Source organism: Myzus persicae, unplaced genomic scaffold (assembly GCF_001856785.1).
Source record: "Myzus persicae strain clone G006 unplaced genomic scaffold, MPER_G0061.0, whole genome shotgun sequence".
Lineage (NCBI taxonomy): Eukaryota > Metazoa > Arthropoda > Insecta > Hemiptera > Aphididae > Myzus > Myzus persicae.
In genome coordinates, this window is record NW_019102620.1 from 223,840 (window position 1) to 246,579 (window position 22,740).

The 22,740-nt window shown below is 26.3% G+C and overlaps 1 protein-coding gene and 1 pseudogene across 1 annotated transcript; both read left to right on the forward strand.

Annotated features, from left to right (window-relative positions):
- The first annotated feature begins 4,445 nt into the window (after nucleotides 1-4,445).
- Nucleotides 4,446-12,035, forward strand: LOC111032769 (tumor suppressor candidate 2-like). Its single transcript, XM_022313222.1, has 4 exons — nucleotides 4,446-4,806; nucleotides 9,525-9,736; nucleotides 9,888-9,999; nucleotides 11,684-12,035. The coding sequence occupies exons 2-4, from the start codon at nucleotides 9,558-9,560 to the stop codon at nucleotides 11,762-11,764; spliced, it is 372 nt and encodes a 123-aa protein (XP_022168914.1). The 5' UTR covers nucleotides 4,446-4,806; nucleotides 9,525-9,557; the 3' UTR covers nucleotides 11,765-12,035.
- A 1,340-nt stretch (nucleotides 12,036-13,375) lies between these two features.
- LOC111032728 lies at nucleotides 13,376-15,616 on the forward strand (annotated as a pseudogene).
- The last annotated feature ends 7,124 nt before the right edge of the window (nucleotides 15,617-22,740 follow it).

Consider the following 22,740-nt stretch of genomic DNA (forward strand, 5'->3'; position numbering starts at 1 on the left):
TCGAGATTTTGATGAATTTTGACAAAGTTTTAATTTTAAATACTCATAAAAAATAATCTTGCCAATGTATTTTTAATATTTTTGAACTTCTGTTAAAGAAACTTATGAAGATTCTTGCATTACATTTTCAAGTCTTTTTACTGAGTGAAAAAAATTTCATCCGGAATAATTTTTGAAACAAAATTTCAAAATTCGAATAATTTCTCATGGCTCCATTTAATTGCTCCAAAATAGTCAAAATATTTTAAAAATGATACCATGCTAATATAAATACTTGGTAAAAATTTCAAGTGTGTATAGTGTATATAGTGTATATAGTGTATCAAAATAAAATTGATATTTTCAAATATTGGTTTTGCCTAAAAATTACCATTAAAACCTCTCTACAATACTACTAGATTTACTTTTCCATCAAACAAGCTGATGTCGAGAATCGTAGCATTTTAACTATCCCAAAATGTTGATGACAGATAGAAAATAAAACACACATCATTGTAAAATCAATACATTCGTTTGCTACTCTCAGAATCTAAAATAAAATTTACTATTATGTAATAAGCGTAATAGATAATAACATTTAAATAAAAGATGTAGAAAAATTGTTGTATTAACTAGGTTTATTGTACACACTATACAAACCAAAAATAAGAGATCGAATGAATGAAGTGTTAAATTTTAATTAAATCGTAAATCATTGCATACGAAAAACGATTCTGAGCGGAGGCAGACTCTCAGCCTATTATCATTTTTATATAATATATGTGTAAATAATTGTAATCTCGTATAAGCTAGGTAATAGCATGAAGTTAATCTAAATGTTTCAAAAATATTATTGTGTTTATAAAATTTATCCTCTTAAAGTTTCAAGTAACAACGAATAATATTTTTAAATTACAAGAAAATAACTTAAATCGTTATTCTTGGTTGAAATATGTAATTTTGTTCAAGGTTTTTATGCTGATAGACGTTATTCGCTCAGTATTGTTTTTCGTACATTCAATAATGTATCATTGAATTCAAATTTTAACATAAACTTATTTCAGTGTACAGTGTATTTAATGTTGAGGTACACTCGACACCAACTGTAAGTACAAAAGAGCGGTTACCTATTTCCATCCTATTTTAGATTCTATTGATTTTACAATGATGTGTTTTTTTTATGTATATTTATTTATTTAATTTAATTTTTTTTTATGTTTGTCATCACGGTTTTTTTATGTAAAAGTGCTTCGATTTTCTTCAACAGCAACTTTCCTGGTAGGAAAGTGAACCTAATTGGTGCATTCGGGAGGCCAAAATTTAAAATTCCCAATAGTTTTCAAAAGCAATAGGAAAAACAAACAATAAATTAAGGATAACGGGAATTTTTATGCAAAACCATTTTTAGAAAAAAATCGATTTTGGTTTTTAGTGTAATCCTCAACAAAAATGATGGTAGATCCCTGAAATTTTCACTGAATATTTGTGCGAACATTTTCTATACATCATATAATTTTCAAAATATTTTGATTTGTGTTGAACTATTTATAGGCATATATTAAATTTTCGATTATTATTGTTTTTTTTTTAAACTCAAGTCAATAAAAAAATTTCTTTCTGTCAAAAATTTAATACAAGGTTCCTTGTAAGTTTTTGTTAATGGATATTAAAAAAAAAAGTTGAGCGTAAATCCACAATAATTTTTTATGAGCGTTTAAACTTAGAATTTTGACCGAGTTCGTAAAAATCACGAAAATTAGAAATTTATATTTAGTTAGAAATTCATAAACAAATTTCTATTTATATCTAAGATTTAAAAATTTAATACAAGATTCCTCACAAGTTTTTCTACCTTTATCAAAAAAAAAAAAAATGTCTACCATAAAATAAATTATATTTTTATGAACGTTTGCAGTTGAAATTTTTTCAACATTGGATAATCGTTGATTCTCACGTAGCGATTTTATTATTTTGCTGTAATTCAAAAACGAATTACCGTAGACACTTAAAATTTACACCATATGTTTATTTCATGAATTATAATATAAGTATAATTATAATATTAGTATAATTCATATACTTGATAACATTTAAAAAATATTTTAACTCGTTTGAAGCTGTTCATAGACATTTTCAATTTTCATTTTTTTTCTATAAATGTCATTAAAATTTTATTGGTTGGGTCAGAAAGCACGAAAATTTAATACACGACTCTTGATAACATGTTACAATAGCAGTAGAAAAATATTAAAAATACCTAGTCAGGATTTTTTTAATAAGCATTTAAAGTTCAAATGTTGACAATATTTGTCAAGTTGAAAATTAAAAATAATTTTGGAGTTAAAAATGTATAAAATGTTCAATTTTTATAGCTAAGGATTGAAAATTTAAAACAAGAATCTACTTAAGCAGTTTTTTCCGTAAAAAAAATCTAAAAAAATACATGAATACAGTTATTTTTTAGAGACATTTTAAGTTCAAATTTGGATAAGTTTGTATATAAACACAAAGAATAACATTTATCATTTTGTTGTAATTCGGTTCCAAAACAGCTCAATTTTACATAACTATATTTGATATTTTTCCGGCATCACTAGTAATTTAAGAATAATATTAATTCAACTTCCTGGCTACCATCATATTAATAATAAGTAGTAACAATATAAAATATCCTAGACTTACATATAGTCTCCGCTCAGAATCGTTTTTCGTATATATCATAATGATATGATATCATTGAATTCAAATTTCAAATTTAATACCATCCATTACAAGGACCTCCTAGACACCTAATGTACAGCACAGCGACGTCCACTTATCCGCTTTTTAAATTTTTATAGCATACATTTTAAATGCTGAGCGGAGCGATGAATATATTTATTTCTCAATGATATGTATTGTTTTTGTGTCTGTGTACACGATACCTAAGTTGTCGATATAATGCTTCGATTTTCAACTTCAGTATCTTTTCTGGTGGGAAAGTTAATGTAGTTGATGCATTCGTGTGGTCAAAATTAAAAAAATTTGCTTTAGTTTTCAAAAGCACTAGGATAAATGATTATTTTACGCAAAATCGATTTTGATTTTTTGGTATAACTCTCTTTTTCCTTATGTTACTTGATAGGTATAATTTTATTTTGTATTCATTCAAAAATGTACAAATAAATAAGACAAATATCAGAATGTCTTCTTCTTGCTCCATGTTAACCTAAAATTAAATAAATTGTTGTGGTTAGGTTGGTTTTTGAAGGAGGTGGGCTCGTATGAGCACTCTTTTGAAACAATAATATAATACAGTTTAATAGATAATCAGATTAATTATGTATCCATATCATGCTAATGATCATAATAATCCTTACAGTCCCTTTAAAAATCCAAAATATGATACAGAGTTTGTTAAATGGGTAACTAAAATTAAAAACCTTATAAATTATAATATAGGTACCTACCTAATATAGGTAGGTATTAGCGATTAGATATTACCTATTGGCTATTATCTACTGTTATACATAGGACGACATGTAGACATGATGTAAAACCATCATCTAATGAAGTTTATAGATCATAGACATAATACACAATATACTATCAACATTGATGTACAACATTCAAAATAGGGTACACTTATGACCAACAAGTAGGTAACCATATTTACTATGCTTTTTAGCATTAAGTACTAACTGTTTCTACCCATAGTCTGTACTTATCAAAGTGTCATGAGTAATAGAAGTTATAGTTATATGTAATACATATAGGTTTCAATATTCAATATAGACAACAATGGTAAATTAATGTATTATTTGGTATTCATGTCTATGTTTGTTGTACGCTTCTTAAATGCTTAAATTTTGCGTTGATAGTTGAAACATATAGATACACTCAAATTTCTTCTTTGAAAATCTTGAATGTTGCTAGGTTATTAAAAAGAAAAATGGATTTTCTTCTTTAATAGGTATTTTATTAATAAAATATTTTGTACATTAAACATGTATGCTATTATTAACACTTTCTGCCCATCTGAGTGGTATTGTAGAATACTATTGTATTATACTACTTCACGAGCTACTAGTTTGAACACCCACTAATCATGATACAATAATTAACAAATATTAATTATAGTGCCAAATGCCAGTGATTTAGAACATTGCATATTTACAATTTTACACTGACATAATAATAAATAAAAATAATACTTATAATTAATCCAATTTTTAATTCATAGGTACCATAGTAAAGTGTACAAAGTAGACACACTTTTTTGTAATAAATAATAATAACTATTTAGTATTTAATATAACAACTGACATCGCGAAGGTTGACTATTATTATAGGTATATATTATTAAAGTTATGAAGGATAAAATCACATCAGTTGAGAAGTCTGTGTGGATAAAATATGATAACAGATATTTTTATCAGTATTCGACATCCGTGATAAGTGATAATCTCATTTAACAATCATTGATAAAGTATTAGCGAGGAGCCGAGGAGCGACATGATCTGATGATGGTCCGATTAATTAGGATTTTTAGTTTTTACCCATTTACTTAATTTGTTGAATTGTTAACTCTGAAGTTTACGTATAAGCTATAAGCTGTGTTAAATTACTGTACTAAATTATAGTTTAGCTTTTTATTGCAACTTACTCGAATTGTATCCAAAATTGCTCGTTTAACATGTATTCATAATATGTTATTATATTTTGGCCATCAGAGTTAAGTTCAGTTTACACAGCTGTGCCATTTAGTTAACTTCATAAGAAAATATGGACTTCTCGATACATTAATACATTTTGATTCAACAATCTAAAAAGTATCATTCTTCTGATGTGAGTGTTTACCATTTATAACTTGTGCATATTATGTTGGCTTAAATTATTATTATAATATATTTATGCACCTTAAATACTTAAGTTTAATAATAATGTATAGAATCTGACTAAATAATTTTCATCTAGTGTGTTAAATTATGTGCTGGCTCTAGACACTATTGATGCGCCAATTAAAAATACATCTATTATTTATTTAGGATAATGCAAAATTATTACTACTTAATCTAGTCAATGAAATATCTATTTCAATGATTACAATATGTAGTACTTTATTTCATAATTGTGAAAGCTTAATTAAAAGTATTATATAATTATATGTATTACTTATCTTAAACACTACCACACCCTTTGATTATACTTCCAATTTAAGAATAAAATAATTCAATTTTATAATTATTGAATTTGAGAGTAGGTAATATTATATATTATAATATAACAATAAACAACTAAATACAAGTTTTTATTTTGCATGATTTGGTAAATAAGTGAGATAATTCAGTTGAATATGTATTACCTTATTATTATATACTCATTATGAGAGTATATAAGTTTTTAGCGATAACAATTTGCATATTACATTTTTATTATCAATAATAGATTTTGAAAGGAAGAAAAAATATCACCTCTAAGATAAAATTGTATTTAAATCTTATTTTTCAAGTTCAGCCAAAAACTATTACTAATAAGGCTCGCAAAGTATATAGTTTAGCTAACACTATAAAAATAAATAAAGAATACTTACAGTATACATATAGTATACAAAAAATTACATTTTATCGGATTACGCCACACCCAAATTTGTTGTCTTCTTCTTTTAAATGCATAACATAGACAATTTGTGTTTAGCAGAACCAATTTTATATTGCTATGTATAACATTATAGTGAAATTATTTATTGTTTAACTTAAAAATATCTGTGTTTATACATTTGTTTTTTAGAATATTTTAATTTTAAATCAAGTTTTGAGTTAGTAAAATATTGTAACATAAAAATATCTGTCCCTTGCTTAAAACTTTCAAAATATTGTAAGGCCTATTGTGTAAACGAAGATAATGTTCTAACTTTTAAGCTTAATAATATGTCTATTCACTTTAAGTTTAAAGGTATTACGCACCAGAACTGACTAGACAGCCAGGTTAAAGGTTATAACTTCCAGTTCAAATTTTCTTGGTCAAAACTATGAATTCTTTAAATTATATTAATGTTGATATTTGGCCTTAAACTCATTACTATATAATCTAGTATATTATCCATTCACTTATTTTTTAAATTTTATAACTATCTTCATATATTATTTCATATTTCAGTTATAATATAAAATTTCTACTTTCATTTATATCCGTAAAAAATAAAAGTAATTCATAAATTTAATCTACTATAATTATTTTAAAAACACTACGATTCTTCTTAAAAGTGTACAACAATAAAATTATTGGTTATATTTAGGGCATTGATGATGACAATTTCCAGGAAACAACAATTTCAAAATATTTGAGCAATTATTATTTGCCATAATAACCTTGACTTATTTTCTGTTATAGATTCGTTACATTTTACTAACACAATTTATACATCCTAAAACTTAGTATGTAGGTTCTTTTGTATTTAATATTTTTATAAAAATACTGAAAAAATAAATACTTCCAATTTGAATTATACATGAATAATTCAAGTTTCAACTAGTGAAACCTAATTTTAACTTTAGAATATTATGAGCATTTAGTATGTATAATTATTTATAATACAATTACAGTATTTTAAATTAACCATACAGAAATACTTGCTTATTTTTACAATCCATTATCATTTATTAACTTAACAATAAGTTATAGTAATTTGTTTCGAACAATCAAATATTTGAATAAATATGTTTGGTAGTAGATTTTGAGTGTATCTTATAAATTGCCAGTAGGTAACTATGGTAATTATATTAAATTTAAGTTTATTTATAAATTATTACATACAAAAAATATTTTCTAACTGAGACTGTTATAGAGCCTTTATTTCTAAGGATATTTTATAATTGTATTTATTTATACCTATTATTATTAGTAATTTATTTTTGTATTGGTAGTAAAGTATGTTGGAACTAATTTTTAATAATTCTGGAATAAGTTCATAGTGTAAATAGCTTGAGATTCAGGGGTACTTGAAAATTAATTATTTTGTGTGTAAAAAAATGTCTCGGACAATCACCTTGGACAAATTCATAAGGACCACTGTTAAAATCAGTCTTAATATTTTGAAGACGTATAGAAAGAAAATAATAATATGAGTCTAAAATTAGTATTTTTTTTCATATAAAGTTTACAACATACAGCTAAAATAATAGAGGAAAAATTGTTTATTTTCAATTATCTAATTTAGTTAAATTTAGCAGTCCAAGTTCCATATATCTATATAAAACATTGAACCTACTTTCAATATTATTAGAACACTGTAATGATAACTTATGAAGAACCTTAAATTACAAAATATATATTTATACATAACTGTAAATTAGCTTAAAGTTAGTCTAAATATTTTTTTTAGAAAATGATTATGTAAATTGGTAATAGTTCAATGTTTCTGCAATTATTATTTTTTGAATAATAATAAAATAACAAAAATTGTTTAATGAAAATTGTTGTTCTACATTTGAATATCCATTGTTCTCAAAAATTAAAATCATAAAAAAAGTATGTGGCTTTAAGCTAAACGCACAAAATGAGCAAAGCTGTTTTGAAAATGTCATGATAAATAGAAAATGAATAATATAAATATTTGGTTAAAACGTCAAGTTTCTTTCAGTATAGGGATTTTGTCAAACCCTGGTACTATGTAAAATATTCCCTTTTTTCTATAAATGGAGTGTTGAATGTATTGATTTTACAAAGAAATGCATTGTTTTTTGTATGTAGATTCTTTGAAGATTTTTGTAGCAGAAAAATACTTTCTCTTCAAATTGGAGGTGGTTTCAGGTATCCAACTGGTTCTCAAAAAGATTTCATAATAATCGGGAGAAATAAAGAAAAATTAATGATAACCATGCATTTTTACATGAAACAAATTTTTAAATGAATACATTTTGTTTTAGAATCTGTTGTATGTATTGATTTTAAAATGATGTATTTCTTTTTTTTTATGTCTTGTCATCTCCTTTTGGGACAGTATAAGTTCATCAATTTTCAAAATTACATATTAAAACTAAGACAGTTTTAGTTATTTTGTTGTAATTTAAAAATATTATTCATGAGTTTTGAGACTTTTGGAGTGCATTATTGTATTGTATACACTATGCAGTAAACACATAATGAAATATTAAAATATAATTGTTTTGACAAAAATTAATTTAAACTTCTGAAGTACTAATGCCCAACAGTAAAATAAATTACTTTGACTACGATCATGTCATAAAATATACTTAGTACTATTATAGACTGAAAATCGTCTACTCTCAGAAACGTTTTTGTATACAATGATTATTGAAGTCAAATTTAACACATTCATTACAGTAACTCTCTAGACACCTAATGTACAGCAGAGAAATACCCACATTCCCTCTTATTTTTGTTTCAATACAAAAATTAATGACTGTAAAGACTTGACATTTTAACCAAATATTCATATTGACATTTAATAGACATTTCTATTTAATTTATTACTATAAATTACAATTTTCAGTATACTTCAGCTCTCTTTGTACTAATTATAAATATTTGAAATTGTCAACTGTTTTTAATTTATTTTTGATTTATAATACATCGAATAAAAAATTTAAAAATTGAGTACAAGTTACTCATAAGTTATTCTTACTTAAATTAAAACTTATTTTAAGTTCAAATTTTTATAAAATTAGTCAATAGTATGAAAATATGAAAATAATTTTTCATAAAAAATTTAATTTTATTATCTAAGGCATTAAAATTTGAATACAATTATCAATAAGCTTTTTTCTGAAATTTAAAAGGAAAGTTGAGAAATCGAATTAGTTTTAAATTTTGACGTCATTGGATATTCAAAAGTAAAATAATCTCCTAAAATGATTTTTTAAATCTGAACAGAACAATGAATGTATTAATTTTAGAATGATGTATGTTGTTTTTTTTGTTTGTGTACACTTTAAGTAGTTGTGAAATAATGCTTCGATTTTCAACTTCAATAACTTTTTTTAATGAAAAATAAAATTAGTTGATCCATGCATGAGGCCAAAATTAAAAAGTTACTAACAGATAATGTATTTTTTTTGAGGATTAATAGTAGTTTTGATTAATATAATCATAATATTTAACTACTTAAATCCGTTTAACTCTTATATATCATATAATGATCATATAGAGTTCAATGGTTTAATCATTGACTAAAATTTTAATGTGTGATTAAAATTAATAATGAATAATTTTATAAATTTATTTTTACAAATATGTAAAAAACTAAAAAAAAAACAATAAATGTAGTCTTTGAGAAACAGATGTTACATATAGTAACTTACAAATAAATAACATTTATTATTTTTTCCTAATATTCAACCATTAGGTAATTAAATTTGTATAGAAACTGGACTCTTGTGTTGCTTGTTTATTTACCATTCCTTTTTCTTTTTTTTAAACCAGAAAAGCTTTTTTTATGCAATATTAACTATTGTAATATTTGATCACAGGGTGTCCTGTAGATATACAATTATATTTGTCCTATTACTGTCATTAATTAATTTATTGTTTTTTTTTTTTTACAGTCAGATTTTGAGTAGTTAAATAGTTATATAAAAATGGGCGGCAAGACAACAAAGTTATTTAGAAGCTCACCACAACCAAGTCCCAAAGCACAAACGGATAATGATTCTCCATATCACGAGCATTATAAAAACTACGATAACCATGACATCCAACAACCAGATGATGCAATTATGAAAAATTCTTTAAGTCCATTTGTATATTACAGGAGAGGGTATGCATAATAAATCATTTTAAAATTTTCATTCTTGAAAAATGTATTTGCTTAAATCATAACTTACTAACAAATTAAGTGAGGTATAATTTATGTAATATAATATTTAATAAAATAATACATTTCTATTTATTGTTTATTCATACCACAGATCAATGTATATAGATGAGGATGGTGATATAGCACATGAATTTTATGTAGAAACCAAAATAGGATCAAAATTAACTCTAAAACGAATCAGTAACCAACATCTAAAACCTCAAGTAAGTTTGTGGTTTGACTAGGTATTAAAAAAATGTTTCTTTATCTCGTCTATCTGGAATTTGTAAGCTTATAGTTCATGTTAATTTAGCTTCAAATTAAGAGGAGCACTTGAGTAGAAATGTAAGTTTAATACATTTTTCTATTCATGGATCTTCTTTTTTTCTTTAAATTATATTTATATTAATAAGATATTTTTTATTATTACTTAAATATAACACTCACTATCTGAATGAAAAATATGCAATAAATAAATAATATGTTCACAGAGAGAAATAATATTTTTAAAAATGTGAGCAAGTAGGTACCACACTGCTTTACAGTAGATGTCTTGTGAGTTCATTGTAATAGATGTGTTAAACTTTAATTGATTGTTTTAAAATCATTGTATACCAAAACAATACTAAGCTTAAATCAGGAACAATTATAACATAGCAAAAATATAATAACAAATAATATCTGTATAAAACTACTTTTGTACAATTTGTTTGACTATAATGTATGTATATTGTATACATTCTGACACGCTATTAGAAACTTTGAAATATATATGTGAATATATAAAAATATATATGTTTATTTTTTCAGAAGTTTAAATTAGTAGCTTATAATTAAAGAGCCGATAATTAGGTACTTAAAAACTTATACTCGTAATATGATTTCTCTAAAAAAAACCTTAAAATATTCTCTTAATAGTCCTCAAACTGGTAAAATATACTGAAAATATTATTGTTTTTTACTTCAAATAATTTAAAAATCTGTATACCAGTTACAATAGAAATATATTATGTACAAAATGTTGTATAAGCATAGATTTTATAGTACACTTGTATGTATATCAAATATATTTTAAAATCAATGGTATAAGTTAACATTAAACCTTATAAATTTATAATATTTACATGTACCATTCATTTATTGCACACCATGTAATAATATGCTTAAATTTGAAAATAATTATTGCATACCTTTTTTTTGGTAAATTATTTTGATTCAATCACACTTAAAATAATCAACTAAACTAAATTTAAATTCAATTAGAAACAAATTAATGAACAACCTCTATAATTTTTCAATTTTAAATTAAAAAAAAAAAAAATTTGCGACAAAATATTTCAATTCTAGAAATTAACAAATTTGACTTTTTTTATGAACAAATAGTTAAATATTTGCTTTTGTTTTTCCGGCGTTTTTATACGCTGCTGCAAATTTTCAATTTTGACCCCTTGAATGCACTAACTAGATGGATTCACATTATTCTCGTGTACACACACACACACACACATACACATACACACAAACTGTAAAATCAATACATTATTTTCTGGGCTCAGAATCTAAAAGAAATAATTTACTTATATTATTGTAATATACCTACAAATATGTAAGTAGAATAGGTTATACCTATAACACTATACAAGCGAGTGTGGGACATATGTTGATTTTAGTATTTTATCATATAAATTTCACATTATTTTCTCTCTTGTTTGTATGAATATTATAGAAAATAAAAACCATCAAGAAAAAACTTCATTTTATATTTATGATATTAAGTATTATTAAATCAGTTCACTTCTATAGTCTATAGTCAAATATGGCCTATAGTCAATGCCTAATGTTTTAAGTTAACTATTTTTTGTACAGTTCAAGTCAATTTTTTACATTTATTACCATTTTTATTTACAGGGTGATGTACCTTTAGATGTGCCGTGCCTAAGAAACGATTATCCAGTTGTCTTATTGGACCAGAACAGAATGAAGGAATGATTGGTTTCGTGAAAAGAAAACATTTTTTTTGATCATCGTCGTTCCTATGATATTGTTCTTTCTCTGGAAGATTTTAAAAATAATTTAAAAAAATTAAATTTTATTAATATATTGCTACAAATATTACAGTATTCATCCAGTTATATTAATAAAAATTACAGAATATGAAATACTTATCTTGGTTCACTGGTTGCAGTTAATATTTACTTAGTATTGGTAACATCCACATGTATGTATAAATTACAGTATCTAAATTAACTGAATAAATTTATCAAGTCATTACTCCCATGTTTGTGTTTTATATGATATAATTGATTGTATTAGGTTATTGAAATTATTTTATTGGAATTTGTATATCAATTGTTTTTTACTCATTCAACTTAAGACGTAACATACAAGTGTGATGTCATGTTGTTTAAATTAAAAAAAGCCATAACACTTTTGGCGTGTTAAAGTATTTTTACTAGATAACTTGTGACTGACAAAATAACTAATAATATTTCACCTAAGTTAGTTCATTATTAAACTCATTGATACACAAAAACAAAATTTAGTTTAAGAACTTAATCAATCAATGACTGCAGGAATTCTTTCAATCATCCTTATAACAATAATCAATTATTAAAAAATATGTTTCATTCTTATTAATAAAATTCTAATTTTAATCTTTTTGTTTGACATATTAAGAAAGTTTCCCTTCATCACTGATTTAAACAATGATTTATGATTTTAATATTAACGATTCATATTATAATTTTCAATGTTTGCCAATTAATATGATTGGCTTAAAGAAACAAGTTTAAATTATATTTATATTATTAGATGAATGTAATATTATAATTTTAGTAATTTTCCTTATACTTAAATATTTAATATATAGTTCATTGTTGTGTTTGTTTGTCTTAGGCATATAAGTAAATAAAGTCATATTGTTTTGTGTTTGTTTGAAAATATTGATATTATGTAACATTTTATTACATTAATAGCTTCTTCTTATTTTTAATTGATTTAGCTTGATACTTAATTACTTTAGTTCATCATAGATATTTTATATTAAAAAGAAGTTATTGAAAGGTTGTAATGTAAGTGCTGTATTTATTCGATTTTAACAGTTAAAAATATTGTTTTCATTATCGCTGTTTTATATATCTATATATATACAAGTTTAAGTTGAGAACAAAAGTCTCATTTTATTACATCAAATAGTATGGATTTTAACAATTGATATGTATATTATTGTTTACTTACATATTTATATATTTTATTGACAGTATTCTTATTGATTTTACATAAGTGTATTCATAATAAAATAATAAAACTTGATGATTTGTATTTGGTAGTATGGTAATTTAACTTAATCCTCATCCTACAACACATAATATTAAAAAAGATAATAATTAATTTAGTAAAATCTTATCATTCAAACTCAAATTCCAATATCTTCTTCTACAACTTTACAAATATTTTAGATATAATATCTTAACTCTGAACAAAATCTCTACCTAATAATTAATGCACGCTTCTGAATATTTAATTGTTTACCATTACTCAGAATAATTTAATTCCATATTTAAATAAATACACTTACTAGTTAAAAAAAATACTTAAGAAATGTATGGACTCCAAATAGCCTTGGCTCTATTTTTCGTAAGCTTTATTATTTATAATATAAATATTTCATATAGAAATATATGGAGACAGTAACTGGCATAAAGATATGTCCACCCATACATTATAGATTAGGTTTGATTACCTATTATTAAATATATTATACAAAAAATTATTTATATTTAACAAGTGATCATATTCATAAAGTACAGACTACAGTGTGAGATTTGGTTGGCTAATTTTATATTTGGGGCCGACAAGCCTCTATCTCACTGTATCAATAAATAAGTTTATTTTCCAAGTTTATTTAAATTTTTGGAACAAAAACTAAATTTTTAATCAACAAGCATGCAAATTATAAATATCATTTGAAGATGCTATTGGTCACTAGTTGCAAAATAAAGCTTATTTCATACTTTGGCCATTTATGATTTATAACTTGTTATTTTAGATTCTTAATAGTATTTATATTTTTTAACTTAAAGAAAAGTTTTTTTCATAAAACTGGTCATGGATTTAATAAGCTTACTCCATTAGGGTCATTAGTAGTCGAACCTTTAAAGAAATTTGCTAAGTTGTTAGGAAAGGATGGTTACCTACCTCGAAACGCATGATAATAATTTGTACCGTAAAAATTCTGTACTGAACGGAAAACAATTTTTAAAATCGTATAATAATCCAGAGCTAGAAGCTGTAAACCAAATAAATTCACAGGGCTTAAAACTAGTTAAAGAAAATATATCTAAAGACTAAAATAGACTAAAACCTATAATTGAAAGTTTGATTTTTCTCAGGCGGCAAAATATTGCTTTACGTTTTCATCGCGATGATGAAAGAGTTAATGATCTATCCGATAACCCATTAGAGAACAAAGGACATTTTAAAGAGCTTCTAAAGTTTAAGATATTATCTGGAGATATCGCATTAGAAAATCATTTTAAAAATGCTGAAGCAACAGCTACTTATATAAGTAAAACAACTCAAAATACTCTTATTTCGATAATTGGAAATATAACTTAAAAAAATATATTGAACAAAGTAAATAAAACAAAATATTTTAACTTAATTTTCGATGAAACAACTGATGTATCTAAAACTTCACAATTGGTATAGTTTTAGGATACGTGTGCGACAAAACTATAAATGAAGACTTTATTAGGTGCATTTATACTGTCATAAAAATAACTACGATCAATCTAGTGTTAATACTGAACAAAAAATGACCGTAGAAATAATAGGAAAAACTGTAATACATATTTTATATAGTTTAGCTTTACCTATGAATAATTGTGTAGGATATAACTACAGATGGGTGTTCTGTGATACAATCTGAAAACTGCGGTGCAAATAAATTATTACAATCTCAAATTAAATTTGCTATAAAATGTTCATGTTTTAGTTATGCTCTAAATGTATCTGTTACGGGTAATGTTAATATTCGGATAATGTCGACATTAGCCATCCGTGTTGGCTAATGTGTAATTTTTCGTTTATAAACTTGAAATATCAACATTATCCGGATAATGTTAACCTTAGCCAGTCAATTTTGGATAATGTTAAAAGTTATGTACTAAATAGGCTATAGAGATTACTGATTAGGTAATAATATTCAAGTGGTGAATGAAAATTGTTGTTAGGAAGCATCAAAGGACGAAGGATTATGTGACTTAATATCTATAAGATAGGTATATGATATTGATATTTGAAAATTTTAAATTGCCTATATTTTTCTAAATAACTAAATATAATATAATAACTATTTTTTTTACAGAAATCAATCGATAATAATAAAAAAAATTCTGAAATTTGTTTGATAAATCCAGCTGAAAAAATGAAATTTAGGTCTATAAGTTTCCCCCTAGCTAACGTCGGAGATAGTGTGAGAGTCACTTTACCCGATATCGACAGAGGACGAGCAGACCCAAGAAATATTTTATTTGCAGTTGTGACTATTGAGGACGAACAATATTATAAACTTGGTACTAAAAATGGTACTTTGCTACAGTTTTATACCAGAAACCAGTTGGTGTTTGTCTGATATCATTAATACCGCTTGATGAGGAGGTACCTATAGAAAAATCATTGAGGGAAATTGCTGGTCTAATATCAGATGGTAGTGATGGTCAAGAATAAAAAAGGAGTTCATGCAAAGGTAAATATGACACCAATCGTTGTAAATGTAAATCATCTAATATTTTGTGTAATTCAAAATGTCACGGAAGTATGCCATGTAATAATAAATAATAACACATTAATTCGAATAGAATTAAAAAATCTTAAAATATAAAATAAAATTTAATATTGTATTATTAGTATAAACTCATTTAAATTATACTCGTATTATGTATTTTATGGTAATTAGTAATTATTGTATCTTTTTTTTTGCATATGGTTAATTGTAGGTATCTAAAATATATTTAATATTGCTAATAATTTAAATGATTTCATATCATGCATGATGCAATTTTATAGTTGTTAAAACATTATCCATAAGTCTTTGGCTAATGTCATATTAACCGGTTAATGTTAACATTAGCCAGAATTTAATAATATTCATGGCGGGTAATGATAACAGTTGGCTAATGTTGTCATTAGCCGGATAATGTCGACATTATCCAAATGTTAACATTACCCGTGACATATCAATAATGAAAGGTTGTAAACAAACATTTGGAATTATTAAAGAAGTAGTAAGTTTTTTTAATACTTCAGAAAAAAAAATTTGTTTAAAAAATATTTTAAATAGGTAGTTCATTAAAGTTTTTATGTGAAACTAGGTCTAGGTAAGTCGAAAAACATGATTCCATTATGCAGTTTTCTTCGAATTTGGTTTTAATTATTGAGCATTAGATATAATATCTAAATATAACGATCTTGAAACGTCCTCAAAAGCGTCTATTCTAATAAAATCATTGTCAAGTGCGGAGTTTATTTTAACATTAAATCGTATATCAATATATTTTCAATAACTGCACCAATAAGTAGAATTTCGCAATCAAAAAGTCAAGATAAACTGTCGGCTTCTAAATTCATAAATAATGTACTTGATTGATTTAAAAGAAAAACGAAAAAAGAGCGCTGAAATTTTTAATTTAATAATAGTATACAATGCTTAGAAAAAATAGGAATTGTTGACGATATTAAAACCCCAAGAATAACAAAAAAAGTTACTCAAAGAGCTAATCCACAAACTAAAAATCCAGAAGATTATTTTCGTACTGTTTTGTTTATTCTATTTTTAGATGACTTAATTACCGACCTTGAGTATAGATTTGATGAAAAATCAATGTCAGTGTTTGATTTAGATATAATTTTGCCAACTTTTATTCATAATAAAGAAGTTTTTAATAACCAAAAAGAAATCCAAAATAAAATTAACAATATGATGGCACAATTTTTTGAATTAATATCTATTAACTTGAACTTATCGAAAGACCTCGTAAAAAATATTTCGAAGGAGAGCTTAAATTATGGCATACATATTGGACAAATAAAAAAGAAATTCCAAAAACATCATTAGAAGCGTTTGAAAGATGTGATTCCGAAACCTTTCCAAATATTTATAATTCTTTTCTAATACTCCTAACATTACTATTGAATTATAAAATAAATAAATAAAGAAAACACATCGCCTTTAGATCACTTTCATAGTTTATTTAATTAAAACATAATAAGACAACCGTAATTCGTAAGACACCATGGTCTACGTAACGTTAATAAAAATGTAACGAACAAATTACAAAAAGAACAGTAGATACATCATATAAAGATTAAAGATATAGAAATATAACCTAATAAAATAAAACGTTTTAGGAATTGTGTCTAACTTCAACACTCCCCTTCAATTCCTGCATTAAACAATAAAAATTAACAATATACATATACAAACAATAGAAGTAATTAAACATGTAATCCAATTTTTTAACAAATTATCCTTGAATTTATTTGTAGGTAGGGATTTTGTCAGCATATCAGCTTCTTGATCTGTTGTATGAATATATTTTAACTGCACTGTTCCTTCTTGAACTTTTTCTCAAATATAATGATGTTTTATATCAATATGTTTAGTGCGTTTATGGTATTCAGGGTTTGATGCTAATTTTATGCAACTTTGATTATCTTCATAAAGTAATGCAGGTTCACTAACATTTAAGTTTAAAAATTATAAAAGACTCCTTATCCTTAGTACCTACCTCACATATCGCATCACTCACAGCCATGTACTCTGACTCTGTTGGCGAGATTGCAACCGCTTGTTGTTTTCTAGAACACCATGAAATTGTACGACCATAAAGTTTAATCAGATATCCTGTAATAGATCAGCGATCATTGATATCATTACCCCAATCAGCATCAACATATATTCTGACAAAACTTGAGGCATATTTATGCTTTTCTTGTAACAAAGTTCGTGATTAAGACTACCTTTAATATAACGTAGAACACGTTTCAGATGTATCCAATGTTGTTCAGTTGGATGACATTGATATCTGCTAAAATAACTAACAGCGTGACACAGGTCTGGTCTTGTCCCAAGCATTGCATACATTAAACAACCAATTAATTGTTTATATGGTTTGTCACAAATTTCATCATTTTTATCATAAGCTAGATTTAATTTGTGTTCTATAGGTGTTGATATTAGGTGGCTGTCTTCTATGTTAATTTTTTTTAAAACATTTTTTAAATATTGTATTTGATCAATTTCTAATGTGTCATGATTTCTTTTTATGTGAATGCTAAGGAAAAAATTAAATTCACCACCATCAGTCATATCAAACTCCTCCTTAAGTTTATCTTTAATATTATTAACTTCATATAAGTGTTTACTGACAATTAATATATCATCAACATATAAAATAAAATAACTCAAACCTTTATCAGATTGAGTATTAATATATAAACAATAATCATTATCTGATCTTTGGAAACCTAGTTTGGTCATATATGTTTGAAATCTTTCATTCCAGCACTTACTTGCCTGTTTCAGTCCATATAGAGATTTATTTAATTTACACACATATTTGTGTCCTTATTGTCTTTGAATCCTTCTGGTAATGCCATGTAAATTTCTTCATCTAGGTACCCGTTCAAAAATACTGTCTTTACATCCATTTGATGAACGCATAATGATTTTTCATTTATTAATGCCAGTATAGCACAGTTGTAAGCTTTGCAACAGGGGCATATGTGTCATTAAAGTCAACTCCATGTTTTTGAAGAAAAACTCTTGCTACCAACCTAGTCTTATATTTAAGGATGTTTCCCTCATTGTCCCTTTTAATTTTGAAAACCCATTTACTATCTATAAGTTTTCTTTCGGTGGGTAGTGGCACTAATTCCCATGTATAATTTTAATTTAATGACTGAAGTTCTTCATCAATTGCTTTTAACCATAGTTTTTTATTATGTCGACCTATAATTGAATTATAGTCATACGGTAGATCATCAATAAAAATATTTGCATTCAGTGCCAAAACACTAAAATCATAATCTTCGTGCCATATTGGTATTTTTCTTATTCTTGAGGTTTTGGGTGGTTTTTCTTCATTCACAGTTGTTTTCTCTATATCCTGGGTTACATCATCTGGATCTGAACATTTAATCACATCAATAATATGTGTATCTTCAATACTTTGCTTTTGAAAAATATGTTCATTAAATATTACATCTCTTGATACAACAATTTTATTTTCATTTTCACTCCAAAGTCTATAACCAACCATAATACTTTTCTTTGTTTTAGAATCTAACTTTGTTCTCTTTTCTTCAGGAATGTGAACAAAAGCTTCACAACCAAAAACTTTTAATTTAGATAGATTTACCCTTTTATTTGTCCACAACTCAGCTGGAGTTTTGTTAGATTGTAATGAACGACAAGGACTTCTGTTTGTTACATAGGTAGATGATAAAATTGCTTCTCCCCATAATTCCTTCTTAACACCTGAATGTAGTATTACACAGCGAGCTTTTTCTAACAAGGTTCTATTCATGCGTTCAGCTACTCCATTTCATTGTGGTGTAGTGAATTTGTATACCCTTAGTAACGCAAAATTCTTTAAAATCGTTATAAGTATATTCTCCTCCATTATAACATCTCATATGGGATATTTTATAGTTATGTTTTGATGTTACATAAGCCTCATACTGCATAACACATTCTAATACTTCACTTCTTTTTGATAAAAGATGAACCATTGTGAAATGAGTGACCACCCTTAGATCACTTTAATAGTTTATTTAATTAAAACATAATAAGACAACCGTGATTCGTAAGACACCAATACACCATGGTCTACGTAACGTTGGCAAAAATGTAACGAACAAATTACAAAAAGAACAGTAGGTACATTATATAAATATATAGAAACATAACTTAATAAAATAAAACGTTTTAGGAATTGTGTCCAACTTCAACAATTACCAGCCATTTTTCTTCTCTTCGCCGATTAAAAACTTGAATGCGATCAAGAATTAGCGCTTAAATGGACTGCATTACCTACTTGTTATAGAAATATTAGTATTGACTGTGAAGAAGTAATTGACGAATTTGCCAAATCTAAAAGACGAATGGATTTTGTTCTGTGATCATTTTTTAACATTTTTTATATTTTATTATTAATTATTATTTACTATATGTTGAATGTAAACAACACACCCTGTATTATATAGATTATAAGCAAAATTATTCACACATTTCAAACTGTAGTACAGCAGACGCTGTATAGGCATTTTATATTTCTATAGCGTATTCGTTATATCATTGATTATAAATAATAGTATTTATAATCAATGGTTATATGTAGTAGCCTGTAGAACGATTAGTCGTTGTTTTATATTACGCATCGGAGCACTGTAGTTATTCATATCAATTATACATATTATTATATTATTACATATTATAACCGATCTTATTTTTATTTACCTTTAGCTTCTGTATATCTGTGTACATCAACAGGTTATGGGCCCAGTAGTAAGGTATTTATAATAAAGTCGTGTATGTTTAATACATTAATTATTAAATTACGAATCGCGTGTTTGTGTACAGACAGTGTACAGCAATAATAATTTGCGAAGTATAGTGCAGTATAGTCGAAGTGCGTTTGCGTAGTAAGTGAGTAGTAGATCGTGTAAAGTGCAGAAAACGTATTTAGTTGTGTTAAATTTAAATTTATAGTGTACAGGCAGTGTACAGATAATTTGTTATTATGGAAAACGAATCTATAAAAATTAACAAACTAACAAGCAACGAAAACTGGCAACAATGGAAGTTTCAAATGAGAGTCATTATGAATGCAGCCAATATATTTGACGTGTGACCGGAAAATCGAAAAAACCCGTTCTTACAAAATCAAGTTCAGAAACTGAAGATGATGCAAGAAAAAGGTATGGTGTTGATTATTCAGTCTGGAAAAGAGCTGACAATAAAGCTCAAAAATATATTGTAACATCTGTAGACGAACAGCCATTATTATATATAATGAACTGTGAAACAACAAAGGAAATGTGGGACAAATTGCTCAGCATATATGAACAGAAGTCTGCAACAAGCATTTCTTTGTTACAAGAAAAATTCGATAGTTATGTTATGGACCCCGTAGACAGTATGGATGGTCACATATCAAAACTAGAAAATTTAAGTACCTAAACAATCGGCACAATCAGGAGAACCAATATCTGATTCAATGCTAATGACAAAGATTCTAATGACGTTACCAGACACTTATAAACATTTTTATAGTGCTTGGGATTCAATGTCAAGTGAGAATAAAACTTTAACAAACTTGACATCTAGACTCATGGTGGAAGAATCAAGACAAACTCAAGGACATGATGTTCAGAGAGATATTGCAGGTAGTGCATTTTCAGCAAAGAAATCGTATGGAACAAATAAAGAAAAACATACAAAAATTGGTATTTCTGAAAACCAACGGAACAATGATAAAAAACTAGGCAAGTGTAATCATTGCAAAAAACCAGGGCATTGGAAACGTGAATGCCGGATTTTCTTAAAAGAACAAAAAGAAAAAAATAAGAGCGAATCAAACTCAGGAAATGCGTTGGTTGGAGTACAATCAAAATCAGAAATCAGTGAGTCAGAAATATGGTATGTGGATTCAGGTGCAAGTGATCAGGTGATGGTAAATATATTATGGCTATTGGTAAAGGTAATATAAATGTTCAAGCAAAAATCGGTGATAAATGGGTTGACAGTCATTTGTCGAATGTTTTACACGTACCTGAACTTAAGGTAAATTTGTTTTCGTGTGGAGCATGCCTTGACAAAGGCATAAAAATGGTGACAGACAGTGACGGCTGTATATTTAAGAAAAACAATCGTATAGTTGCTATAGGAGTTCGTGAGAATAAAATGTTTTCAATGGTTCTGAGAATAGGACCATTACAACAGGCTGATCAAGCAAATATTGCAGTTAAAAATCTCACATTACTACAGTGGCATGAAATTCTAAGTCATCAGAATGTTCAACATGTTCGAAACTACTTGAAACATATGCGGATTCAATTTACAGAAACAAAAAACAAGTTTTTCTGCGAAGCGTGCGTTTATGGCAAACAACACAGAGAGCCGTTCACACTGAGTAATACTAAAACTACAAAACCAGGTCAGTTAATTCACAGTGATGTATGTGGACCCATGGAGGTAAACTCACTTGGAGGTAAACGGTATTTTGTTATATTCAAGGATGATTATTCCAATTATACGTATGTGTATTTTATGAGCCAAAAATCAGAAGTTAAAAATAAAACTGAACTATTTTTCAATACAGTCAAAAATCAGCTAAATATTTCAGTAATTACTTTGAGATGTGGTTGTGGTCGGGAATATAAAAATACTGAAGTAAAAGCCTTCTTGGATAAATTTGGAATAAAACATGAAATGAGGGTACCATACACACCTCAGCAAAATGGGAGGGCGGAAAGATCAATGCGAACAATTGTAGAAGCGGCCAGAACTATGGTATACAGCAAAAATTTGTCTAAGGCACTTTGGGCAGAAGCAGTGAATACAGCTGTATATACAATAAATCGTACAGGAAACACAGGTCAAGAAGGAAAAACACCTTATAAATTATGGTTCAATAAAAAACCAGACATAAATAATCTAAAAATATTTGGTAGTGAAGTCTATGCACACATATCAAAAGAAAAACGAAGAAAATGGGATCTGAAGGGAAGAAAAGGTATTTTCGTTGGATACTAAGAGAAGACGAAAGGATATCGTATATGCTTTGATGGAAAAGAAGTTTCATTAAGCAGAGATGTCATATTCAAAGAAGAGTCAGTAAACCCACAAACAGCTATAGAAGTAAAAATCATAAATGAAGAAGAAGAAGAAGAAGAAGAAG